At 40.5% G+C, this 23,930-nt stretch overlaps 4 protein-coding genes and 1 long non-coding RNA gene across 5 annotated transcripts in view; 2 read left to right on the forward strand and 3 right to left on the reverse strand.

Moving 5' to 3' along the window:
* Window positions 1–5,565, reverse strand: part of mtf2 (metal response element binding transcription factor 2) — a 13,303-nt gene extending 7,738 nt beyond the window's left edge. Inside the window, exons 1-5 of the mRNA XM_024268645.2 lie at window positions 5,311–5,565; window positions 3,405–3,600; window positions 2,557–2,638; window positions 2,035–2,145; window positions 1,791–1,891 (exon numbers count right to left, since the gene is read on the reverse strand). Of these exons, the coding sequence (XP_024124413.1) occupies window positions 1,791–1,891; window positions 2,035–2,145; window positions 2,557–2,638; window positions 3,405–3,600; window positions 5,311–5,315 (495 nt within the window). The 5' untranslated portion in view covers window positions 5,316–5,565. The remainder of the gene's footprint in view (window positions 1–1,790; window positions 1,892–2,034; window positions 2,146–2,556; window positions 2,639–3,404; window positions 3,601–5,310) is intronic.
* An 828-nt stretch (window positions 5,566–6,393) lies between these two features.
* dipk1aa (divergent protein kinase domain 1Aa) lies at window positions 6,394–16,828 on the forward strand. The gene is made up of 6 exons (XM_024268601.2): window positions 6,394–7,784; window positions 11,797–11,931; window positions 12,987–13,094; window positions 13,172–13,348; window positions 14,411–14,542; window positions 14,616–16,828. Exons 1-6 carry the CDS (start codon window positions 7,731–7,733, stop codon window positions 15,294–15,296), a joined length of 1,287 nt encoding a protein of 428 aa, XP_024124369.1. The 5' UTR covers window positions 6,394–7,730; the 3' UTR covers window positions 15,297–16,828.
* Window positions 12,982–14,420, reverse strand: LOC118599893. The gene is made up of 2 exons (XR_004949433.1): window positions 14,371–14,420; window positions 12,982–13,358 (listed from the first exon to the last, which is right to left on the reverse strand). It is a non-coding gene; the product is annotated as an uncharacterized LOC118599893 (long non-coding RNA).
* Window positions 16,829–19,232: 2,404 nt separating the features above from the next.
* Window positions 19,233–23,657, reverse strand: rpl5a (ribosomal protein L5a). Its single transcript, XM_024268609.2, has 8 exons — window positions 23,499–23,657; window positions 23,184–23,253; window positions 21,927–22,042; window positions 21,713–21,847; window positions 21,441–21,643; window positions 19,684–19,861; window positions 19,491–19,579; window positions 19,233–19,394 (listed from the first exon to the last, which is right to left on the reverse strand). The coding sequence occupies exons 1-8, from the start codon at window positions 23,499–23,501 to the stop codon at window positions 19,292–19,294; spliced, it is 897 nt and encodes a 298-aa protein (XP_024124377.1). The 5' UTR covers window positions 23,502–23,657; the 3' UTR covers window positions 19,233–19,291.
* Window positions 23,252–23,930, forward strand: part of gfi1aa (growth factor independent 1A transcription repressor a) — a 20,035-nt gene continuing 19,356 nt past the window's right edge. The window contains exon 1 of the mRNA XM_024268605.2: window positions 23,252–23,472. The gene's annotated coding sequence lies outside the window, so the exon portion shown is untranslated. The remainder of the gene's footprint in view (window positions 23,473–23,930) is intronic.

Genomic DNA, 23,930 nt, shown 5'->3' on the forward strand with positions numbered 1-23,930 from the left:
CTTTAAAAATAAATTCATAAAAAAGTTTGTAAATGTCATGTCTATGAGTTTATAAAGTTGTTCATTTAGTCAGTAAATATGTTTAGGTAGATCGAGCGTTAGCATTAGCCGTCCTATGGGAATTTCCATTAAACGTTAGCATCAAGCTAGAGGACTTTAGCTTTTGTGTTAAATCGATGTATATTTTTATGAATCTTTTATTGCTCTATTAAAGTGTTAGTAATGCCCTGGGACAAAGCTAAAATAAGTATCCAGATATATTCCATACGTTCTAATGTATCAAAAATAACAAATAATTACCGTTGACAAACGCAGGTTTTTGTAAAATTTGACAAATTAAACGACAAATCACACTCGCATTTCGCCCTGCTTCAGAAACGGCTCGATTTGGGTCACGTGACGCGTTGACGTCACATGAGTGAGACAGCGCCAGCAGCAGAATGCAGGCGGACCCAGGGTGTCTGCAGATACATGTATGTGTGTGCACTGCGGCAAAGTTGAATTATATAAACGTCGGTCCGACGGAGTATTAGGGCCACCAAAAAAAAAAATTTAAATTATGATTTTTAAAATTGTAAATTTACGAGATTTACAATCGAAATGAGCCTATTGTGAATGAACACTGTGAGCAGAACCAGACCGACTAAACTGTGAAAAGCTTCTGATTTCAACAGGTAAACTGAATGTTTAAAACATTGCACATGTTTGGAAGTTTCTTTGTTTGATTTGCAGTTTATTAATCATTGATGGTGGCTTGCAGGATCTCTGCAGATCCGTTGATAAAACCATCAACACTCGCAGCGGTCCACCAGTCATTTCTTCCTCCGTGAAAGATCAGATCTCATTCATTTCTCTGTGATACTTTCATCTGAAGAGGAATCGTTTTCGGAATTTTCAGTGTACTTAGCTAACGTGACATCCCCTGTTGTTGTTGTGTGTTGAAACGGGACGATTCATGTAGAGAACGGGGCGGAGGACTGTTTACATTCTCCTTTTTTTTCTGAGCATGTCAGAGACATGCAGTAAGGTGGTGAAAGAGCTTCTGGGTATGTGAATAAAGTGAATAAATAAGTGAATAAATAAATAATAATAAAGTGGCAGACGGTCCTGCAAACGTGTCTCTAAGCTCTTTATTTTGCATATGAAACTCTGCATTAGCGACCCTGATAGTCAGCGTCATTGATGTTTTGATTTAGAGTCGCCAAAAGGTTCCGATCTGTAAATAAAGCTTCACGAGATGCTCCACGTCTTCCAGCTTCGAGCATGGCTCTGATAATCTGACAGCTTCCTTTTTCACTGGCACTCTCAGCGTCACTGTCAGTGTCATTGCCAAATAGTGAGCTCTTACTTTACGCGCTGCCAGCTCAAATTGATAAGGCTTTACAGTCCTCAAACCACAAACACCCGGCGCCTCTGAATCAGCGTCACTTTCAGAACAAATGTTTCCACAATCTGAGTCTGAAGACAGAATTGTGGACCTTGAAATATCGCCGCTATCACTAGCTCCGACACGCTAAGGAGAAGCCATCTTGCCATGTTGACCCCTTTGACCAAAACGGAGCTTTTTACCCGGAAGAGACAGGTTTGCCAAATATGGCCGCAAAAATGTCGTTTTATTTCAATATTTCTTGCTCAAAACATTTGGAAATGGTAAATATAAGGCAAAATACAGTTAACACCGAAAATGACCCACAACTCCATTACTAGTCCTTTAAGCTCAAACCAATTAGTCGATTTTTAGCCCTACTTCAGAAGGTTCCGTCCATTCAGGCAGACATAGAAGACCAAACCTTTGATAGAGATGCCAGTTCACACTCAGAGCAGAGCCAGTTGTCATCAGAGTCGATGACGGCAGCGTCGATGATGGGGTCGTGACAGAGCTGGTGGTAGCCTGAGAGACAAGAAGCATCTTCAGATGTAACGCAAGCCCCCCCGCCTGATATGCAGATGCCATCCATCATGAAGAACTTAAACTGGTTTCAGTTTCTCAACAACAGGCTGGGCTTCTTTTCAGGATGCAGGTTTTGGACTTACCTTGTCCACATTTATCACAAATGACGATCTCATTGGGTTCCTCTGACATTTCCTCCTGACATATAGAGCACACGATGTCCTCGTCCTCATCATCCTCATCATCTTCATCTCCTGAAACAGACAAAGGCCCTTAAGTCCAAAACCTCGCCATGAAGAGTGAGGAATCTACCCAGCATCCAGCAGGACTCCAGTCTGACTGGCTGCAGTTGCACAAACATTTCTCCAATTGGTCCGACTTTCTGGGGGCAACGGTGCAGATTTCAGCTAAAATCTCAGTTGGAATGTGTGTTGATTTTGTTACAAAGGTCAAATCTTTATTTTATTTGATAGCCGTGGAAATGAGCCAACAGCAGCAGATCTTTAAAAGGACCGTGGGCAGTGAACACTCAAACGTCACAGTACTGCCGAATCACAACACTCCACATCTTCAGTGGTTCATGGTAACTATAGAAAAGTTTAAAGATTAGCAGGTTTCTATAAAAATGTGACTAAAGAGCAGATCTTGAAGCAAAAACAAGTTACCTGTTTGAATATCCTTCCAGAAAACCCAGGACTTTGACCGATCTTCAAAGACTATGAAGCACCGCTGTTTCTCCTCATCAATCTGGAAGTGTGACGGACACGTTCAGGTTATCATGATGACCACAGAGATCCTGAGTCAGGACACATGGGACGGCTTTTATAGGATGCAAAGGCTCCAAATCCAGTAACTTAAAGGGCCTAAATCATGCCTTTCAGAGTAAAGTACATATACAGTATCCATCTATATCTATATAATCATATATTACCTTTGGCACACTAAAGAACAAATTATTTATGAAATGTCCATTTTTTGCAAGCTCTTTTCCTTCCCAGAAGTAAGACGTTTTGATCTCTGAGGCTGTCGGCCATTTCATGACATCATCCTAGAGCCGGTTTCCACAGCGTGTCACCCACGAAAACAAACAACATCCTAACGTTTGCAAAGATTGATGTGCATATTGTGCGCTTAAAATCAAAGTGTTTTGCCGATCCCTGTTAGCTCTGCAGAGAAAGTGTGTTTGTGTTAGCCTGGGGGCGGAGCTGGCAGCACAGACTCTTCCTGGAAGGGGCTGTTCTCACTTTGTGACATCACTATGTGAAAACCCACTGGTTTTTGTGGGTTGGAAGGGGCTGGTGCTCAGAGAGCAGAGTTTTAGAGGAAAAATATCACTTTGGGGGCGTTTTTCACAAAGAATTAACATTGTAATACACCCAAAAAAGTTGATTTTGCATGATAAAGGTCCTTTAAAAATAAAGCTTAAGTTTGTACCCATTGAATTGAAGGTTAAGTGACAAATTTCATGCATGTTAAAATATATATTCTAAAAGCGTTCCTTCATCTCACCAACCTTTGTGATGGTTCCCAAGTAAAAAAGGCCATCTGACCAGCGGGCCAACACGTCCTGTCCCTCTCTGAAGCGGGCAGACATGCCTTCTTCCCCATACTCCTCTTTATCAGAGAGGCTGCTGGGTAACAGAGGAGCACCCTGCTGATGCAGGTGAGATCTGTGGTGGACCAACAGGTGATTAGCGACTCCCGAGTCTCTGAAAAACAGGAGCAGACAAGAGAATGAGGGAGATAAAGCTGCCACGGTTGTCGACTAATCGACTGTTAAAATAGTCAACAACTAATTTAATAGTCGATTAGTCGTTACTTTATATTATATGGAGTCAGTGTAGTAAAGTTGAACAAAGTTGTGACTGTTCTGTTAATATTTTAGCAACATGCTAATGTTTTTGGCTAACTTGTTATTACAAAGGTTTTATTGGTTGATTTGGTGTTCAGCTTCTGTTTTAGCAACAAGTTAACAATTTGACTCTAATTTGTTATCTACTGATGTTTTATTGGGTAATTTAGATTTTAGCTTCCATTTTAGCAACAAGCTAACGTTTCTGACTAATTTAGTTTACTGAGGAATTTAAGGCTATTTTGAAGTTTAGCTAGAATTTAAGTAACGAGCTAGCTCTTTTGGCTAATTCGGCATCTATAAAGGTTTTTGGGCTAATTTGGAGTTTAGCTCATACTTGAGCAACACACAAAATATTTTTTCAAAATTGGCATGTATTAGGGATTTTTAAGCAAGTTTACTACAAAATTTTAAGAAATTGAGGTCAACTTCAGCGCCTTTTCATAGATCTTTTCCAGTCTTTTGGCAAATCTAACATCTTGCAAATAACTTTTGCATTTTCAGCAAATCCCTGCTGCAAATAAAGTCAGTTGTGTCGCCATTTTTAACAAAAATCGCCTTTAACGTCAGTGACTACTTTCAACAAAAACCATTCATACTAGCATTATCGCAGCTAAGGCAACTTTTCTATGTTAATCTTGTTTTAATACCAGAAACTAGAGGCTGCACGATTCATTAAAACTTCAGTCAACTATCACCTTCATTGTCTTTATTTTGAGTTAGTTTAAAGCTAATGATTGTTAAGATGTGTGTTTTAGATCCAATTTGTGAATGACTCGATTAGTTGACTAATTGGGAAAAATAATCAGTGATTAAGTCGACTATTAAAATAATCGTTTGTTGCAGCACTAATTAACAGATAAAGGTCCCAGCTGGGATTTGAACCAGGACCTTCTCACTATGAGGGGAGAGTGCTGACCACTGTGCCCTTCACAAGTTTACTTCTTGTGTTAAAATGTTAAAGAAGTCATTTGAGGTTAAATAGAGATGTTTGGTATAAAAGCATCAACAGATTTTTATGGAAACAAAAGACTTTCCTGGTGTTGAAGGAACAAAATACTCTCCATTTTATTAAGACATTCAATGGTTGGAAGCTGATAAATTATCCTCGCTGTTCTCGTGGAGCATGTCCCGCTTCTCTGGACAGATTCTGCTCATTAGTGTTAATTGGTCACCAGGTGTGTGGACACCAAACGCGCACGTCCCATTAGCATTAATGACCGTTTGGTTTTCCTGATGTCCACGACAGCTGTCGGTACCGGTTTGGAAGCATGTTTTCTGTCAGTGTACATGTCCCAGTGAAGTCCGGGGTGAAATCGGACTTAGAATTGTCCCTTTAGCCCTGCCGTCCTGCGTCCCTTTGTTCAGTTCAGCGCAGATAAAGGACCCGCTGGAAGCGTCCGCCTCGCCGCGAGCAAAGCCCCGAACACGGCGGAACGTTTCACAAACACACCGGAGCTGGAGCCGAACGCACGCACGCACTCACAGCGCGACCCCGGCCCGGCCCGCTCTGTGACCCGCACCCCACCCCCTCCCCTCCAGCAGGAGGACAACATGACAACAATACCTCATTCGGCCCCGCGCTTCAGCCAACAACTCCTACAGCAAAATGACCGGACTGCGGCGGCGACTCCCCCCTGCCACGAGCACGACGACGTCCTTCACGAGCGCGTCCTGAGAACTTCCAGCGCCTCTTCAGAAAACAACAAACGGGTCGTTTCCCCCCCGCGTATTCGCCATTTTGGTTTCCCGCTGATGGTCGGGGAGTGCATGATGGGAAGAGCCTCACCCCCTCCCCTGCTGCTGCTGGGAGAAGAGCCGCTTCAACTCTTCAAACATTTGAAAATGTAGGCAGGGCGTCCATGGTGCGCATGCGTGCCTGTCCGCCCCCGAAAGTCTCGACCATTGACATGAATATCTTATTAAACGGTCTACATTCTCTCATTAGCAGTCCATGTGAAATGCATCTGGAAATCATTTTATGGTTCAATGTCCATGGTCTTGCTACTATTTTTTTTTAACTTTGTTGACAAATATTGCACATTGAAGAGGCGGAAATTGATAGCTAAAAACACTGAAGCTAATAGCTGAAATCACTAAAGCTAATAGCTGAAAACACTGAAGATGATAGCCAGCTAAAATATTAGCTAAATGCCAAATTACCCTGAAAACCTAAAAAAGAAGAAAAACCTAGGTTAGCCAAAGCAGCTAGCATGTAGCTGAAAAAAGCTAAACTTCAAAGTAAACTAAAAAACTGAAAAAACAAATTAGCAAAAACATCTAACGTGTAAATATTAGGCTAGCTCCAAAACAGCCAAAAAGCTTTTAAAAAACTTAAATTAGCCAAAACAGCTAGCATGTAGCTAAAATATTTGCTAAACTCTAAAATAGCTAAAAAAGCTGAAAAAAGCCAAAATTGGCCAAAACAGCTATCATGTGGCTGAAATTTTAGCAAAAATCCAAAATAGCCTAAAAAGATTTTAGTAAATTCAGGAATATTATTCCAGAATAAATCAATTTAAACCTTAAATAGCTTTCAATATTTTCGACTCCATAAAAATATGTTTTTTCAAAATTAAACAAGTTAGAAATGAGCACAACATAACATCTGGCCATTAATAACAACAAAATAAAATGATCTGGAGGGTCGGATTCGGCCCCGGCTTTGACTTTGACACGTACAGTGACACCCCGTACAAAACAAGTAACATAACAAAACATTTTTTAACTCTTGAATGATAAATTAAAACAATAAAAGCAATAAAGATCACAAATAAAAAGCACACGGTAAAAAAAAGACTCTTCTAAAGCTTACATGATGCTTCAACAGTCTCAACAACTTTTTTGTTGCAGCGGGATTCAGTACTTTTACATAAATCTTTTTTTTTTTCAGAAAAATACACTTTTTTTTAGAATGTTTACACTTGATTATAGCGATAAATAAATTAACCTTACACATTTTGTCTGTGATAAATTTCCCATGAATAAATATTATAATATGTTCATATAATATTCGATATCTCCACACAGGTTATAATTATGTTAAAAAGTTACAGTTTTAAAAATGTAGTTTTAGTGTGCCCAATAAATGTTTAGCCTAATCGGCTCGCGACCTAAAGTGTGATTTGGATTTTGGCCCTTTGTGTGACTGAATTTCACACCCCTGTTCTAAATCATGGCCTCCTACTTGACAAATTTGAAGGGTTAGGCATCAGAGGAGTAGCTCTATTTGAACAAAAGCTATATGATTGAAAGAAAATGTGTTAAAAACATGAATTTAATAATCCTGTATCCTGTATCCTGGATTTTGGCCCTTGTGCGATCAAGTTTGACACCCCGAACTCTATTTGACAATCATGTCATAAATTAAGTGTGAGATGTGTGTATATGTTAGTGCAAACATGTCCATTGGAGCAAACATAATGTAAAGAAGATAGCAATATTTACTTTTATTGTTTTTCTTATCAGTTTCTGATTTCATATATTTATTAGATTTGAAAAATTAATATTTGTATTCTCTTTTATCCTTATTTTTTTAATTGCTCGAATCAATGAATCATCATCATCCTCACCTTCATGTCAATTACAATAAAACATCTGAACTCTGCAGTGCTTTAGGGTCATAATTGAAGAATTACAGAAGGACAGAAACAGGACTTCAAGATATATTTTTTTAATTGAGAAATAACCCATTGACAGGTTTGGGAGCCCACTGCGCATGCGCACCCCCCTCCTCCTCCTCCTTTTTTTTCTTTTCTTTTTTTTCTGCAGCCGGAGGTATGTCGCCTGCCGTCAGACTCAGCTGCCGCAGGGTTCGGGCTTTATCAGCAGCTGCAGAACAGACTCCGCAACAGCCGCCGCTCCGTCACGCGCTCAAACTCCGCACGCGGACATTTCCGCTCCACCGCTGCGGGTGCCGCGCGGCATGAGCGTGTCCGGGGGATGTGAGAGAGCCAGGTCCACGTCGTGAGATGATCTGTGTCTGTAATGGCGAAGGCTCTGCTTCCACGGGCGTGGGTGAAGAAGTCCTTCTACTTTCAGGTAAGCCGCCGCCGTGGAGCTGTCCCCGCACAGGCGCGCGCGCTCCACGACCTCGGTGGAACCGAGCAAAGTACAGGCCTGCCTCCAGCTCAGCGAGCCCCCGTGTGTCAGCTGATCCAAACATGGAGTGTGTCGGTCAGCTGCATGTAAAGTGGGAAGCGTCTCAGAGCTCCCGATGTCCTCTGACAGCTTTGCTGCAGAAACATGACCTGAGGTTCAAACCGCCCCTTTTATTAAACGGCCTCATCAATAATTATGAATCTGCCCACCATCTTGTTATTTCTAAATAATTGGCATTGCCTGACCACACTAAGCTGATTAGCAGGCAGCCTTTGTAAGCAGCAGTGATGTTGCCATGGAGACGGTTGAAAAAGCAGGATAAAACTGGACAAACAAACAGGAAAGACTAAAGAAACAAAAACCACATGCATCAGCAACAGGTTGTTTTCTGTTCTCTAACTTTCAGAAAAAGGCTTTTTAGTTGCTCAAAGCACATCTGCTTGAGTAACACTCCTTCAGCTTAACACTTCACCCACAACTTTGTATTTACTTTCAGGATTTAGCCGCTAATCCTGCAAATGCAGATGAGGAAGAGCACAGGGTTTTAGGACGAAACCAAAGGGTTTGGCTGCATTCGTCATCCTGAAGGCGCTAATCACTCAGCAGCAGGTTTGCTTGAGACCAAAACTTCATGAAGGGAACTGAATCTTACTGTTGGCGGGCGTGAGTGTTCAGCAGAGCGTTTTATTTAAAGTGACAACACTGATGTGAACACGTCTCCAGCTGAGATCATCCTGGAACCACAGCCCCGCATGCTTTTGTTTCATCTCTAAGTCCTGTTGCACCACAGCGATTACAAGTCAAACGGTCACCGCCTTCTTTCACTTCTTTAATTGATATTGTTTGCACATCTCTGTCACATGATGAAACCGTGGGCGAGCTTGAGCAACACCAAGTTTGACTCTTGTTCCAACTTTGATTTTACTGATGTTAGCACAACATCTGAAGAGAACACTGCTCCAGCAAACTCCTTTGGTCACTATTTTCATAAGCAAATAATTCAACATTTTTTAAAGCAGTTTCTTTACTTTCTTAAAGGGCTACCACGATTAGCCAACTAATCAATGACCTTTCGACTATTATAATAATCAATGACTAATTTAATAGTCAATTAGTTGTTACTTTATACTATATGGAGTCAGAGTGTAGTAAAGTTGCAAGTTATAATAGCGTTATGCTGGCTTTTTGGACTATGTTGGCATTTATTAAGGTTTTTTAGGATATTTTGGAGTTCAGATGATTTTTCAGCTACATGCTAGCTATTTTGGCTAATTTAGACTTTTTTGTTTTTTAGGCTATTTTGGAGTTTAGCTAATATTTTTCAGCTACATGTTAGCTGTTTTGGCTAACTTAGGCTTTTTTTAAAAAGTTTTTTAGGCTGTTATGGAGTTTAGCTAATATTTTAGCTGGCTATCAGCTTCAGTGTTTTTAACTATTTCAGCATCTTCAGCTATCAGCACTATCATCTTCAGCAGCCAAATTCAGCTTACAGCATTCACACTAGCATTATCGGAGTAATGCTATATATCTAGTTTGTATTTAGTTTAAAGCTAATGATGGTTAAGATGTGAGCTTTACATCCAGTTTGCACATGACCTGATTAGTCGATTATTAAAATAATCGTTTGAGGCAGCCCTACTTCCTTATGATTCCGTTCTTGGCGTGAGGGTGGAACAGCAAAGAAATATGAGATGAAGCTCCAAGATGTTGAAGTTAGGTTGTTTAGAAAGAGTAAACCAATACATAAAGGAAAAAAATCTTGATGTTGAGCTGCAGCAGGAAGGATGAGCAAACATCCAACAATAAAACCAGGCTCCGTTTGAGTGATGCTGCAGAGGAAGGGTCTGCTTTTTACTGCTTTTTCTTTTGTTTTAAATCTGATTCTTCCTTCTCCTCCTGTCTGTGTGAAATGAAAGCCGCTTTAACCTTTTCTTTATTTTCTCCAAACACCAGTAAGGGCTGATAGTGTCACCAGGCTCCATCCCAGGTTAGGCTGAAGGAGGAACACGTCTTTGTGTCCTGTGGTTGAAGCTGCTTCCCTTCATCCTCCTGAGTCAGAAATTAGACTAGATTTTAAGTCCGTGAAGAACTTCAGCTGAACCACTGACTTTATATTGAAAACTGGACTGAGTGACTCTACTACCACCCCCCACCCCCGGCGTTACAAACAGGAAGTGACCCCAGGAAGCCAAAATTCCACAGACTTCTATAGAAAAACAAACAGCTATTCTATTGGTCAGAATAATCACTCTTGTTCTGATGCTTTTTTTTTTTAAATCTTCTTGATAATCCTCATTTGTTTCACGTTTTTTCTTTATCACAAGTTATTCAACTTATAAACTGGCCAATCAGATCCCTTAATGAAAGCATGTGTTGCCCGCTGCCCCACCTCGGATGTTTGAGAGGTTATCCCAAACTCTCTTCCCAATGGAAGGGGTTTAGCCTTCCAACAAGCTCGCTCTTGATTGGTGAGATTGGTTGCCATAGAAACGGGACTCAGACGAACTCGGACGCTCTGGCTCCAATGGCGGCCCCTCCAATGGCCCCGTGAAAAAATGGCGACTGAATCAGTTTCATTTGGTTGGAGACATTTTCTAGGTGACATCACACTCACTCAGTCCAGTTCTCTCTTATACAGTCAGTAGTATAAATGGGAATCACGATATTGATGATATTGTGATACTGCAATAATTGGTCAAAATCATCTCTAATAACTGACATTATATAGAAGAATACATTTCTTGGGGAAAATATATTTCCTTTTAGTTTTTAGCTTGACCACTATCATAATAAACAATGTGTGTCTTTTTTATGCAACAAATAAGAGACACTTTAGTGCAAATCAGTAACACTATGTCTTAGACAAGCTTTCACACCAATTACATTTGAATGATTTGTAAAATTCAATGTTAACAATAGTAAACATGAGCAGCAGTGACACTACTTGATCCAAAATTGTTGTAAACAGAACAAAAGTTCAATAATTCAAGTATCTGCCAGACACATTGGTGTTCAAGACAGCCAGTCTTGCAACGTGCGCCCCCTATCAACTTCTGAGGGAACGTCTCACCAAAGGATGACAAATATAATGTTTTACAGCCTCTTCAAATGAAAATAAAAGATCAATATTTGGTGAGAACTTGCCTTTCAGGATAAACATTTATTGAAAAGTCTAAAACTACATTTTTAAAACTTAGACATAATTATGAACTAGATATATAGTATTACTTACGATAATGCTGGTGTGAATGCTGAAAGCTGAATTTGACTGCTGAAGATGCTGAAATTGATAGCTAAAACTGCTGAAGCTGATAGCCAGCTAAACTATTAGTTAAATGTCAAATTAGACTAAAAACAAAAAAAGTCTAAATTAGCCAAAACAGCTAGCATGTAGCTGAAATATCAACTAAACTCCAAATAGCCTAAAAAATCTTAGTAAATGCAAAAAATAATCCAAAAAGCTAGCATAATACAAATTTTTAAAACTTTAAAACTGTAATTTTTTAACATAATTCTGAATAATAAAAAGGTAGGAATTTTATTCCAGAATAAATCAATTTAAACCTTAAATGATTTTCAATATTTTACTCTCCATAAAAATATATTTTGTCAACATTTTACAAGTTAGAAATGAGCGCAAGATAACATTGGGCCGACAATAACAAGAAAATAAATCTGGAGCCCCTGGGATATGTGCTCTATCTGGACCTCCTCCACACAGTAACAGCAGAAAGGGTTCTTCTCCGAGAACAAGGGAGCATGTTTGGAGCATGACAGCATGTGACCCACACCACAAGACTGGAATCCAAAAGGTGTGGAGGGGGCCCGGAGAGCCTGTCCTGCTTTGGGACCTTTCTCCTCAGCTCCTCGTTCTCTGCTGTTCTCTAAATGGCTGTGAAATGGAGTCAGGTCTGAAGGAAGTTCTGATGTTCGTGATGGTGGTCTCTTCCAGGCTCGGATCTCCTTCATGCGGGTGAAGTACCTGTTTCTCACATGGCTGACGGTGCTGGTGAGCAGCTGGGTGATCTACGTGCAATACTCCGCCTACACAGAGCTGTGCAGAGGACACGAATGCAAGAACGCAATCGTGAGTACCTGCTCCACTCACTCCTCTAGCCTCCTTGTCTCCATAACCCTTTGGTGTTTTGGAAGTACCTTTGCTAGGAGGAGCCGGACTCATTTGTTTGGGTGGGGGGAGGTCAGGTCTTTGCTCCCTGAAGCTTCAGTCTGATTATCTGGTACAGGATTCTGCAACCTTTAACAGTAAAAGAGCCATTTGGCTGGCTCTTATCAAAACCTAGAAGGAGCCGCAAAGTCTTACTTCAGCCTTTAAGAAATTTGGATTTGCGTTCATGACCTTTTTTTTTATAATAAATGTGAATTATGTCTATTTTTTGGGCACAAACAAAAGCTGGAGGTAAAGTTGATCAAACAAGACGTCTTCAGGTCAACAGGATGTAAAAACCTACATAGTTTATTATCTATTTGAACCTCAGACATCAATTTATAAATTTAACTCATCTAAATTAAATACATGCTAATTAAGTAATCCTTACTTTAAACATTATTCTATTTTATTTTTTGTTCTTTTTCCCTCTTTGTCCTCAGCAGTCTTACACTGCTGGGTTTTGTTATTGTAGTTTGGAGTTTTGTAGTCTTAGTTTGCGGGTTTGTTTATTTGTTTTCTTTAGGTAGTTTTGGTTAAGCAGCTATTATCAGGAGCTGCTGACTCTGACGGTCGACATGTCTGGATCAGCAGTCTCCATGACTTATTTATGATTGGCCAAAGATCCACCATGCAGACATAAAAGAGAAGATGTGGATCTGGAGCTGCAGGCTGCAGACCTCTGATCTGGAAGATGTCTGTCAGAGATCTGTCAAACCCTCAGGTGATCTTTTTGAAAGGATCGTCTGTTTTCTTTGGGCTGTTGTCTGATCCCGGCTCTCCAGCTGTGGGTCAGCAGGTGCAGCACTGAGTTTGTGTAATCCGGGTCCAGTCTCTGCTAATAGAACATGTGGTGCATCAGTTTTTAGCCTGACATGTTGCATGGAAAGTGTTTCTGCTCTAGTTTCAGGAGACAGATGTTTTTTCACTGTCTAACCCTGTTGTCTGGCTGGTGATTTTATTTTATTTTTTTTAAGTGTGAAAAGTACAGAAGAGGAGTGATTGATGGCTCAGCTTGCAGCAGTCTGTGTGACAAAGAGACGCTCTACTTTGGAAGGTGCTTGTCGTCACTGCCAAACAACCAGGTATGAAGCTGCTGTTCTCGCCCCGTGTCTCCATGACGATGCTCACTGCAAATGTTCACGGCGCCTCTCCGTCCCAGGTCTACACGGGAAGCTGGGGGGACCACAGCGGCATCATCCACTGTCAGCTGGGGGAAGTGGCACGCTATGATCTGAGTGAAGAACCCGAGCCACGGAGGGAGGCTCCGGCATTCGACAAGCCTTCTAAAGGCACCTCAGTGGAGAAGTTCAGAGAGATGGTCTTCAGTCTTCTCAAGGTAGAGGGGCCTAAAGAGGGAGCAAATCCAAAAGGCCATCTTAACCCTGTAAAGCTCACTACATCAAAGAATTGACAGAATTTTTTTTTTTTTTTTTTTTTAATTTTGGAAGTCACAGAAAAAATTGCAATATAATTCTTTGATGAGATATAGATTAATTATAGTTTGTTGGGGGATTTAGCCTTTGCTAACAACAACATTAGTTTAAAACAGAAAAATACTGGCACAAGTGATAGGTCAAAAGCTTCTTTGAGATTAAAAAACAGTTTTACCGTAATATAAATAATATAATATAGCATTTTTTTATATGAATAGTTTTACATTGGTATAGTGGTGCCATTTTAAAATGAGCAGGAAAAGGCCTTCTACTGCCCCTAGTACATGTGTCAAAGTCATGGCCCGGGGGCCGAAACCGGCCCTCCGGGTAATTCTATCCGGCCCTCCAGATCATTTTATTTTATTGTTATTAATGGCCCGATGTTATCTTGTACTTATTTCTAACTTGTATAAATTTAAGAAAATATGTTTTTATGGAGGGTAAAATATTGAAAGTTATTTAAGGTTTAAGTTGATTTATTCTGGAATAATATTCCTGACTTTTTATTCATAATTATATTTTAAAAAATACAGTTTTAAAAAATATGCATGTTTGGACTATTTTTGCATTTACTAAGATTTTTTAATCTATTTTGGAGTTTAGCTAATATTTCACCTATATGCTAGCTGTTTTGGCTAACCTAGGGGTTTTTTAAAGTTTTTTTTTAGGGTATTTTGAAGTTTAGCTATTTTTTTAGCTAAATACTAGCTGTTTTGGCTATTTTTTTTTTTTAGGCTAACTTGGGATTTAACTAATATTTTAGCTCACTCTGTTTTGGATTTTGGCCCCTTGTGTGACTGAGTTTGACACCCCTCCCCTAGTGGAAGGTTGATGAACTTTAGAATAGAAAACATGAACCAAGTTGAGAAAACATTGAGATAGGGGTCTCAGAAAGGCATGTATCAAATATAATACGAACGGTAACATTGGGTTGAGCTTCAGCTCAGGCTTTCCTCTGTCCTCAGGCCAAGCTCGGAGAGCAGGTGAATCTTTCCGGCCTGGTCAGTCACATCCTCTCTGTCACGGATGGCAACAGAGATGGTCGAGTGTCCCTGCCAGAGGCGCGCTCAACATGGGCCATCCTGCAGATGGATGAGGTGGGGTGCAACTTTTAGGCTAAAGAATGGTTTTGGTACCTGTTAGGAATAAATGTCTCCACTGTTCACACAGGTGCTGCTGGGCCTCCTGCTGCAGGAGCGTGGACACACTCCTCGCCTCCTCGGCTTCTGTGGAGACCTCTACATGACCGAGCGTGTCCCCTACGGGCCTCTGTATGGGTTTGCGTTGCCGTGGCCACTGGTTTCCTGGGTGCCCAACAGTTTGCAACGAACTATTGATCAGTGGTTCACCCCATCGTGGCCTCGCAAAGCTAAGATCTCCATGGGCCTGCTGGAGCTCGTAGAGGACGTCTTTCATGGCACCTACGGCAACTTTCTGATCTGCGACCTGGCAGCGATGCACTTTGGATACACTGACCGGCACGAGCTTCGCTTGACTAAAACTCAAGTAGTAGTCCCTGAATTCGAGTTCAGGCGCGTCATGCGGGCCCTGAGGTGCGAGAAGGATGCAGACTGCGTGTACGGTGCAGACTGCCAGACGTCGTGTGATTTATCAGAGAACCGGTGCAGAGAGAAGCCCCTCCAGCCAAACCTGGCAAAGGCATGCCGCACACTGAAGGACTATCTCCTGCGAGGAGCGCCATCAGGAATGAGGGAGGAACTGGAGAGGCAGCTGTTTGCCTGCATGGCCCTCAGAGGGAATTCCAGGCAGCTGGATATGGAACATTCCCTCATCCTCAACAACTTGAAAGCCCTATTGTGGAGACAAATCTCCCACACCAAGGACTCGTGACAGAGGACGTCCTTCTGCACAAAGCTGATGCTGAGCATCTCCACAGTATGTTTTAAAGCAAGGGTTCCCAAACTGTGGCCCGCGGGCCGGATTGAATTGAACTTTATTCATATCACAAATGATAAATTCATTTGTTATGGCACCACAAAAGGAAAAGTTGCATAAAGAAAAAACATATATGAAATTTATTAAATATATTAATAATTTCAAATAATACGTTAATAAATTAATAATATAGGATTCTGACAAGTAATAAATCACAAAAATATGCCATATTAAAAAATAATCATACATATTTATATACACATACACCTCCACATTTGCCCCAGATATCTGACGCATTATTTTTATTTTATTGTTTCGCCCAATCTGGCTTTGAGATTATTTGCTGTGTTTTCTGTTAGCAACATTTCTGTAAGCAAATGTTGAAAACACAGAAAACACTGTTGGCAAAAGTGTTTTCTGCTAGCAAAACAGTGTCTGCTAACAGAAAACACTTTCGCTGACAGTGTTTTCAGTTAGCAACATTTGCATTTCTGAAAGCAAATGTTGAAAACACAGAAAACACAGTTAGCAGAAACAAAAACACTGTAAACTAAAGTGTTTTCTGTTAGCAAAACAGCATTTTTTACCAGAAAACACTGTTAGCAAAACAGAAAACTTAGCAAAAGAGTTTTCTGTTGGCAAAACAGTGTTTGGTAGCAGAAAACACTGTTAGCAAAACACTGTTTCGCTAGCAAAAAAAAAAGAAAAAACGTTAGCAAAAGAGTTTTCTGTTAGCAAAAGAGTTTTTGTTACCCGAAAACACTGTTAGCAAAACAGAAGACTTAGCAAAAGAGTTTTCTGTTAGCAAAACAGAAGACTTAGCAAAAGAGTTTTCTGTTAGCAAAACAGTGTTTGGTAGCAGAAAACACTGTTAGCAAAACACTGTTTCGCTAGCAAAAAAAAAAGAAAAAACGTTAGCAAAAGAGTTTTCTGTTAGCAAAACAGTGTTTAGTAACAGAAAACACTGTTAGCATCAACCGTAGACAGAACTACTAACAGAAAACACCTTTTCTTTTAGCCTACAAACTGACTCCGCCCCCACATTAGTGAAGGACAAAGTTATATATCCCCTGACGGGAAAAAATTTGGGGACCCATGTTTTAAAGAAGCCTTTTTTCAGAGCAGTTCACACCAGGTTCTACCTCCATCCTCACTGAACGAGGCAGCATGATGGTCTTTGAGCTGATCAGCTAAGGCTGTCGACACAACGCGTCACTGCACCTTTCATTAACAAACTCTTGGACAGAGAACCGTTTATATTCCTTTAGGGCTGCCACAAACGATCGTTTTATAGTTGATTATTTTTTATGATTAGTCGAATAATCGGGTCATGCGTAAAGTGGATGGAAAGCGCTCATCTTAGCCATCATTAGCTTTAAGCTAACTAAAAATAAAGACAATTAAGATGATAGTTTATTAAGATTTTAATGACTCGTGCAGCCTCTGTCCTTTTATTAGTTTCTGGTATTAAAACAAGATGAACTCTTTAACACCGGAGTTTATATTCCTTGATATACTGTAACTTTTCAACCGTTAACAGGATAATTCCAGTAGATTTTGAAGGAGAAAAGCGGCTCGACGAGCCGCTTTTCTCCTTCAAAATCTACTGGAATTATCCTGTTAATGGTTGAAACATTACTGTATGCCTCGGGTGTTAAAGGGTTCAATCAAATGAGGAACTATTTGTCACTCAAGATGGTCTCAGTGACTCAAATATTTGAAAAAAAAAGATGTTTTTCCAGCTTTACTACACTCTGACTCCATATAATATAAAGTTGAATAATTGTGGCAGCCCTAAATTCCTTCAGGCAAACTCGAGAAGACCAAAACCAGAGGTGCATTTCTCTCCTTTCCCCACTGTCACATGAGAGGATGCAGTGATTCTGCCTGTTTGAGCTTCCATTTTGCCTCTGAAGTGTGTCCTGCTGGAGAGAAAGATGTGCAAAACCTGCCTTATCTGTGAGAGCACTTTACCCAAGAGAGTATTTGCATAAAAACATCTGTGAAACTACAACTAGAATACTGCAAGACATGGAATGTCGACTTTTTAATCAACATTCAATGATGCTCAGAAAAACTGCAGCCATAAAAACAGATAAAGATGTCGTTTAGTTACACTAGCGTGTATAACATTCACTATAAAAATGAACAAACTGTTGTAAAGATGGCAGAGAAAACCTCAACTCTGAAAGCTTGAACTGTTTTCAGGATCACAGAATGTAACCATAGCGATGCCATTTTCCAAATGTAGGACTGACTCGTCTTCCATGCTGGGGCTGTGTGAAGCACTTTGTCGAACTCTGCCTCACCTGAACGGGTTTTTCCGAAACCCCTCAACATTCCGGTTTTTGGACTGGGAGAACCCAGAGGAAAGCTGAGGTCCAGGCACAGGCATGCTCCACTGTCCTGGTGTCGAACCACTGCTGAATGTGCACTCATGTATTCGTTCTCACTGTGCCACTGAGAATCTAATCACCTGTGATTGTTTACATCCAATGCTGTTCAGTGTTTCCCATAATCCTTCATGCTGCTGTTCAATTTGAAAAGGATTTCCTTTTTTGAAGAAGCTGGCATGATTTTGCACAAATAAATGAGATTCACAACTTTTCTACTTCTTGACTCTTGAACAGGGTTCCTACAAGTTTCTTCAAGTTAAATTTAAGACTTTTTAATGCTATGCATGTCAAAAATGAAGACAGATTTCTTAGACTACAATTTCATTAATTATTACCTGTTCTATAAATTTATTCCCATTTTAAAAATATTTTCATATAATTTTTTTTTAAGTATTAAAGTAAAATTTCGGACCAAATCGCTTCTTATCCTGTGTTCTGTACCATTATGCTTTAAAGCAAATGTGTCAAAGTCAAGGCCCGGGGGCTGGATCCGGCCCTCCAGATCATTTTATTTTGTTATTAATGGCCCGATGTTATTTTGCGCTCATTTCTAACTTGTATAATTTAGAAAAAAAAACATTTTGAGAGTAAAATATTGAAAGTTTTACATTAATTTATTCTGGAATAATATTCCTGCATTTTTATTATTTTTTATTACATTAAAAAGTTACAGGTTTAACGTTTTAAAAATTGGCATTCTGCTAGCTTTTTGGGCTATTTTAGCATTTACTAAGATTTTTTTCAGCTAACTTGGAGTTCAGCTAATATTTCAGCTACATGCTAGCTGTTCTGACTAATTTGGGCTCTTTTTCAGTTTTTAAGGCTATTTAAGTTATCTAACTTATCTAGGCTAAGTTTTGCGATTTTCTTTAGCTAAATGCTAGCTGTTATGGCTAACCTAAGTTTTCTTTTTTTTTAAGGCTAATTTGGCATTTAGCAAATATTTTAGCTGGCTATCAACTTCAGTGTTTTCATCCATCAGCTTCAGCATTTTTAGCTATCAATTTCAGCATCTTCAGCTATCAGCACTAGCAACTAAATACAGCTCACAGCATTGACACCAACATTATCACAGGTAATGCTATATACATATCTAGTTCATAATTATGTTAAAACGTTACAATTTAAAAAAAAAAGTTTTTTTAGTGTTCAATAAATGTTTATCCTAAACCAAAGGTGTGTTTTGAACTTTGGTCCCTTTAGAGCACTTTTTTAATCAAATGGTATTCAGCGTTTTAGTGCATAGCAACTGGTGTTCCCTATTTTTTTTACTCGTTTGATCTAAATCATCTCAGTTGAAAAAATGTCAACTTTTGAAACAGGGAAAACTCAAGCTGCACATTTTTTTAAGGTTAGATATCAAAATTCATGACATTTTTAAGGCTTTTTAAGGTCAGAAATTCAATGCTTGACCCCTCAGGAACCCTGCTTGAAGCTACATAACACATGTATACTACTGGAACAAAAGTCACTTCAATCATCACAGAAGACAAGCTGGAGTTTGTGACAGATTTATTCTCTGTGTGTGCAGCAGGGCGCTGCAGGGGGGCGGGGCTATCCATCGCTTGCTTCCTGTTCCTGCGCTCGTAAGAAGCTGGCCTTCTTCTGAGCGACGCGGTCTTTCCTCTGTGCCAGAGATAACTTGGCTCGATTCCACCTGTCAGGAAGAACAGCAGCAGCTGCGTTAGCATTCACTGAGGACGCTCATTTACCCATGATGCAGCATGCAGACGGAGGAAAGCAAAACAAGCACCTCTTCTTGGTGACCTCTTTTTTGGGTTTCTTTTGGTGGACGGGGTTGGCTCTGATAGCAGCGTGTGCCTTCTTGTACATTTCCTCAACCTGAAAACAAAAGCAAACGTTTGACGCCAGAGGTCTGAGGGTGGCGCTCCAGGCACCATGACTCACTGCGCTCCTCCAGTGACTCGGTCAGGTCCGTGTCTCACCGTGTCTGGTGCGATTCCATTCTTGATGAAGCGAGAGAACTGTTTCTTATAGGCCTCCTCGTCCTCCTCCATCAGGTAGGACATGTAGTCCGCTACGTTCATGCCCATGATGTGCCGCCGGTGCATGTCGGCGTTGAACTCTTTGCTCTCGGCGTCGTAACCAGGAAAGCGTTTCAGGCTGGATGAAGAAATGTTCAGAAACAGATTTGAAACAGAGCTGGATTCTTCACTTTAAGAAACAATGACACTATACTCAGAATCTAACCACCACCAAGAAGGAAAACAGACGTGAACACAGACAGGTCCAGAGGAATGGTTTACTTTGGTAGTTCACCATGTTTATTTATAAGAGATAAGGTGGAAAACCATGGAGAGTTTGTTGATTTCAGGGGCCAATGACCTCTTTTGACATCAAAACACACAGACTACTTCTGATTGGTTTGTTGCACATGTGTCAAAGTTATTAATGGTCCGATGTTATGTTATTTCTAACTTGTATAAATTTGATAAAATACATTTTTATGGAGAATAAAATATTGAAAGTTATTTAAGGTTAAAGTTGATTTATTCAGGAATAATATTCCTGCCTTTTTAGTTATTTAGTTTTAGCTAATATTTACACGCTAGGTATTTTGACTAATCTAGGCTTTTTTTGTTTTTTTAGGATTTTTGGAAATTCAGCTATTTTTTCAGCTAACATGATTTGTTTGCTGTTTTGGCTAATCTAAGTTTTTTGTCTAGTTTTCAGGCTAATTTGGCACTTGGCTAAAATTTTAGCCAGCAATCAGCTTTAGCGTTTTCAGTTATTAGTGTTTTCAGCTATTAGCTTCCGTGATTTCAGCAAACAGCCTCAGCGTTTCTAGTTATCAATTTCAGCCTCTTCAGCAGCCAAATTCAGCTTACAGCATTCACACTAGGATTATCACATGTAATGTTATATATTTAGTTCACAATTATGCTAAAAAGTTACAGTTTTCAAATTTAAAAATGTATATTTAGTGTGTTCAGTAAACGTTCATCTGTTCGGCCCGTGACCTAAGGTGTGTTTTGGATTTTGGCCCCTTGAGTGATTGAGTTTGACACCCCGGTTTAGATGATGCAGCAGAAGAAGAAAAGTCCGCTTCAGAATTATAGCTGGACAAAAAAAATAAATAAATAACAGTAACATAGCAAAAATCTGCTGCATTAAACCAGAATCAGAAATCCTTTATTACTCCCACAATGGGGAAATTCTCTCAGTGGTGGGCAGCAGCCGTTGGACGGCGCTCTATCGCCCAAATCAGAGCTTTATCTCCATCCAGGTCTTTGATTCTGCTTCTGTCTGCACAGCTTTACTTGACAAGCTAACATCATGGATGCCTCCTCATCATTTTACTGTCAGTGACAATGTCCTAATGGGAAATGGTGAGTTTAACACTAAACCAAGCTGGTTACAGATACAAGACAGGAAGTCCAGGAAAAGCCTCCAGAAAACTACAGGATGAAGCTCTCATGACTTTTTCACAGTTTAATGTTTGTGTGAGAAATGTAGATGATCTTTTGTAAATTCATGCTTTTAAAAAAAGACTGAAAAGTAAAAAATACTTTTACTGTTTATGTGCTCTTTTCTTGCTGCAGCACGGTTCATCTAAACTGACTTTTGTTGGTCAATTTAGATCCATATATGTATAAGTTTCAGTATCAGTGAATCAACACCTCACATTTGAGCTGCTTCACAGTTAAGATGGGAAAAGCCGAGGTGATGCAGTCATCCTGACCTGTGAGGGATGGACAGTCCTCCATCCACCGCACCCTTCAGGGCTCCAAACACCTTGTTTCCTGTGGTGGTTCTGGCCAGACCGGCGTCTAGGTAACAGGTGAAGGCGCCGGGCTGTCCGTCCATGCTCTCTACATTGAACTCGTCGCCCGTCACCTCCACTTGGCCCTCGTAGACGTGATCCATTCCAAACTTCTGCAACAACTGCAAACACAGCAGCATGTTAGGAACCTGAAGGCGTCGCGGCGCGAGGGGCTCCGTGTGCATGCTTACCCTGCGAGCCAGCAGCAGCCCAGTGCAGTACGCTGCAGCGTAGTTTGTGAGTCCCACAGCGATCCCATATTTGGGAAGCTCATGGGAGTACGCTGCACTCACGATGTGGTCGCCTTCAATCTTTGAGTAGGCAATCTGGACAACACAGCAGGACAGTAGGAACGTGAGAACTTTTATAGGAACCACTACACAGAGGTCAGTGAGCAGTCCTGACCTGGCAGCAGATGTCCCTGTTGGAGAACCTGACGATCAGCCGGTACTTGGGGGTGTTGTACTTGTTCTTGTCTTGAACGACCAGGCGTTTGCGGGCGAAGAAGTCCGTTTTCCCCTCTTGTTAAGCAGAAAAAAATACCATGAGTTTATTCGTGCTGTCATGAAGTTCAATCATGAATTTGACTGAGCATGGAAAATGTGAGAGCTACACATCAGAGTGGAACAGAACCAAGTCGAGTTCTGTTTGACCCCACTGCATTGTGGTCTATATTAGCTGGTCTAGTGAGCAACGATGCATGCTTGTTTTCCACAAAGACTTCTGGGAAGTGCTAGTGTGAATGATGTAAGCTAAATTTGACCGCTGAAGATGCTAGTGCTGATAACTAAAAACACTGAAGTTGATAGCCAGCTAAAATATTAGCTAAATGCCAAACTAGGTTAGCCAAAACAGTATGTTGCTCAACTTCAAAATAGCCCAAAACATTTTTAGTAAATGTCAAAATAGTCTAAAAAGCTAGCAGAAAACTAGAAAACCGTAACTTAACATAATTATGAATAAAAAGGCAGAAATATTACTCCAGAATAAATCAACTTAAACCTTATATAAGTTTCATTATTTTACTCTCCATAAAAATATATTTTGCTAAAATTATACAAGTTAGAAATAAGTGCAATACAACATCGGGCCGTTAATAACAAAATAAAATGATCTGGAGGGCCAGATCCGGCCCCCGGCCTTGACTTTGACACGTGTCATATACAGTCAATGTTTGGAACAGAGCCTCACTCATCGCTGTGTTTTCCCAACTGGCATTTTTAGAAGTTTGGTGAGATCTAATCCAGCCAAGGAGGCAACAACAAACTGAGGGGGAGGGTCATATCACCACCAGGTTAGTTTAAACCAGAGATGAAATGAAGCTTATAGTGGGACGGGTGATGGCATTCCCTCTGTCCAGCTCCAGGTTCTGAAAGGTTTGGACGGGACAGTCTAGTGATAGATTTGATGAGTCCACTAGCTGTGTAATATCTGTTCAACATCAGTGTCAATAGGATAGTAAATGTAATGTTAGTAAGTCTATAGCTTCAAAGACTCCTTAATGGAACGTGGTTTCTGTGTTTGCTCCTCATTCAAATAGTTTACATTAGGTATGACCTTATTAAACCTAAAAAACAAACATCTACATCCACAAAGAGAGAGGTTATCCTGATTCAACATCTGCTCGGTCGGTGTGACGTGGACTTGCTAAAAGCTGGTTACCTCTCCTCCTCCTGAACTTGACTTCATACCTCTTGAAGTACGCTTTGCTTTTCACCACTTTGACGAAGCCCTGTAAACAAACAGTGGTTAGAATGCCAACAGAGACTGTAACAGATGGAGACAGAGAAAACAGGCCTCCATATCCCTCTCAGCGCCGGAGCGGCATTAGCCGCCACGCTGGAGCGGCTAACCGGCCAAAAGCGCATCCGGCGGCATCCGGCCCTTTAAACCCACGAACACGCTTCTCTATCTTCACAAATATCTCCAAACACACGAACCACAAGAGAAAGTAAGACATGGGCTCTGTTTACGCACCATTATTGGTTTTTGGTCATCCGTCTGTGTAGCTCTGGAGCGGTCACACTACACTTCCTGATTCCCTGAATAACCACAGCGGGATGTCACAGCGCCTCTTGCTGTCCCGGAGGAGGACTCTTAAAACTAGAAAATATGCATTACCTGCGACAATGCTATCGTGAATGCTTTTTACTAAAAGTAGACGCTGAAGATACAAAAGCCTCTTGCTGAAAATGGTGATGCAATTTACTTTAGGGCTTTACTGAAAATACAAAAGCTGTTTGTTAAAAATTGAATTTGCTAAAAGACTGGAAATTTTGTTAAAGAACTATAAACGAGAGCGGAAGTTGACCTAAATTTCTGGAAAAATTTGTAGTTGCTGTAGAAAGTATATGAAAATCAGGAGAATGCACAATATTTTCTCCATTACGTTTTTACAGTTTCGAGTTA

Source organism: Oryzias melastigma, linkage group LG17, assembly GCF_002922805.2.
Source record: "Oryzias melastigma strain HK-1 linkage group LG17, ASM292280v2, whole genome shotgun sequence".
Lineage (NCBI taxonomy): Eukaryota > Metazoa > Chordata > Actinopteri > Beloniformes > Adrianichthyidae > Oryzias > Oryzias melastigma.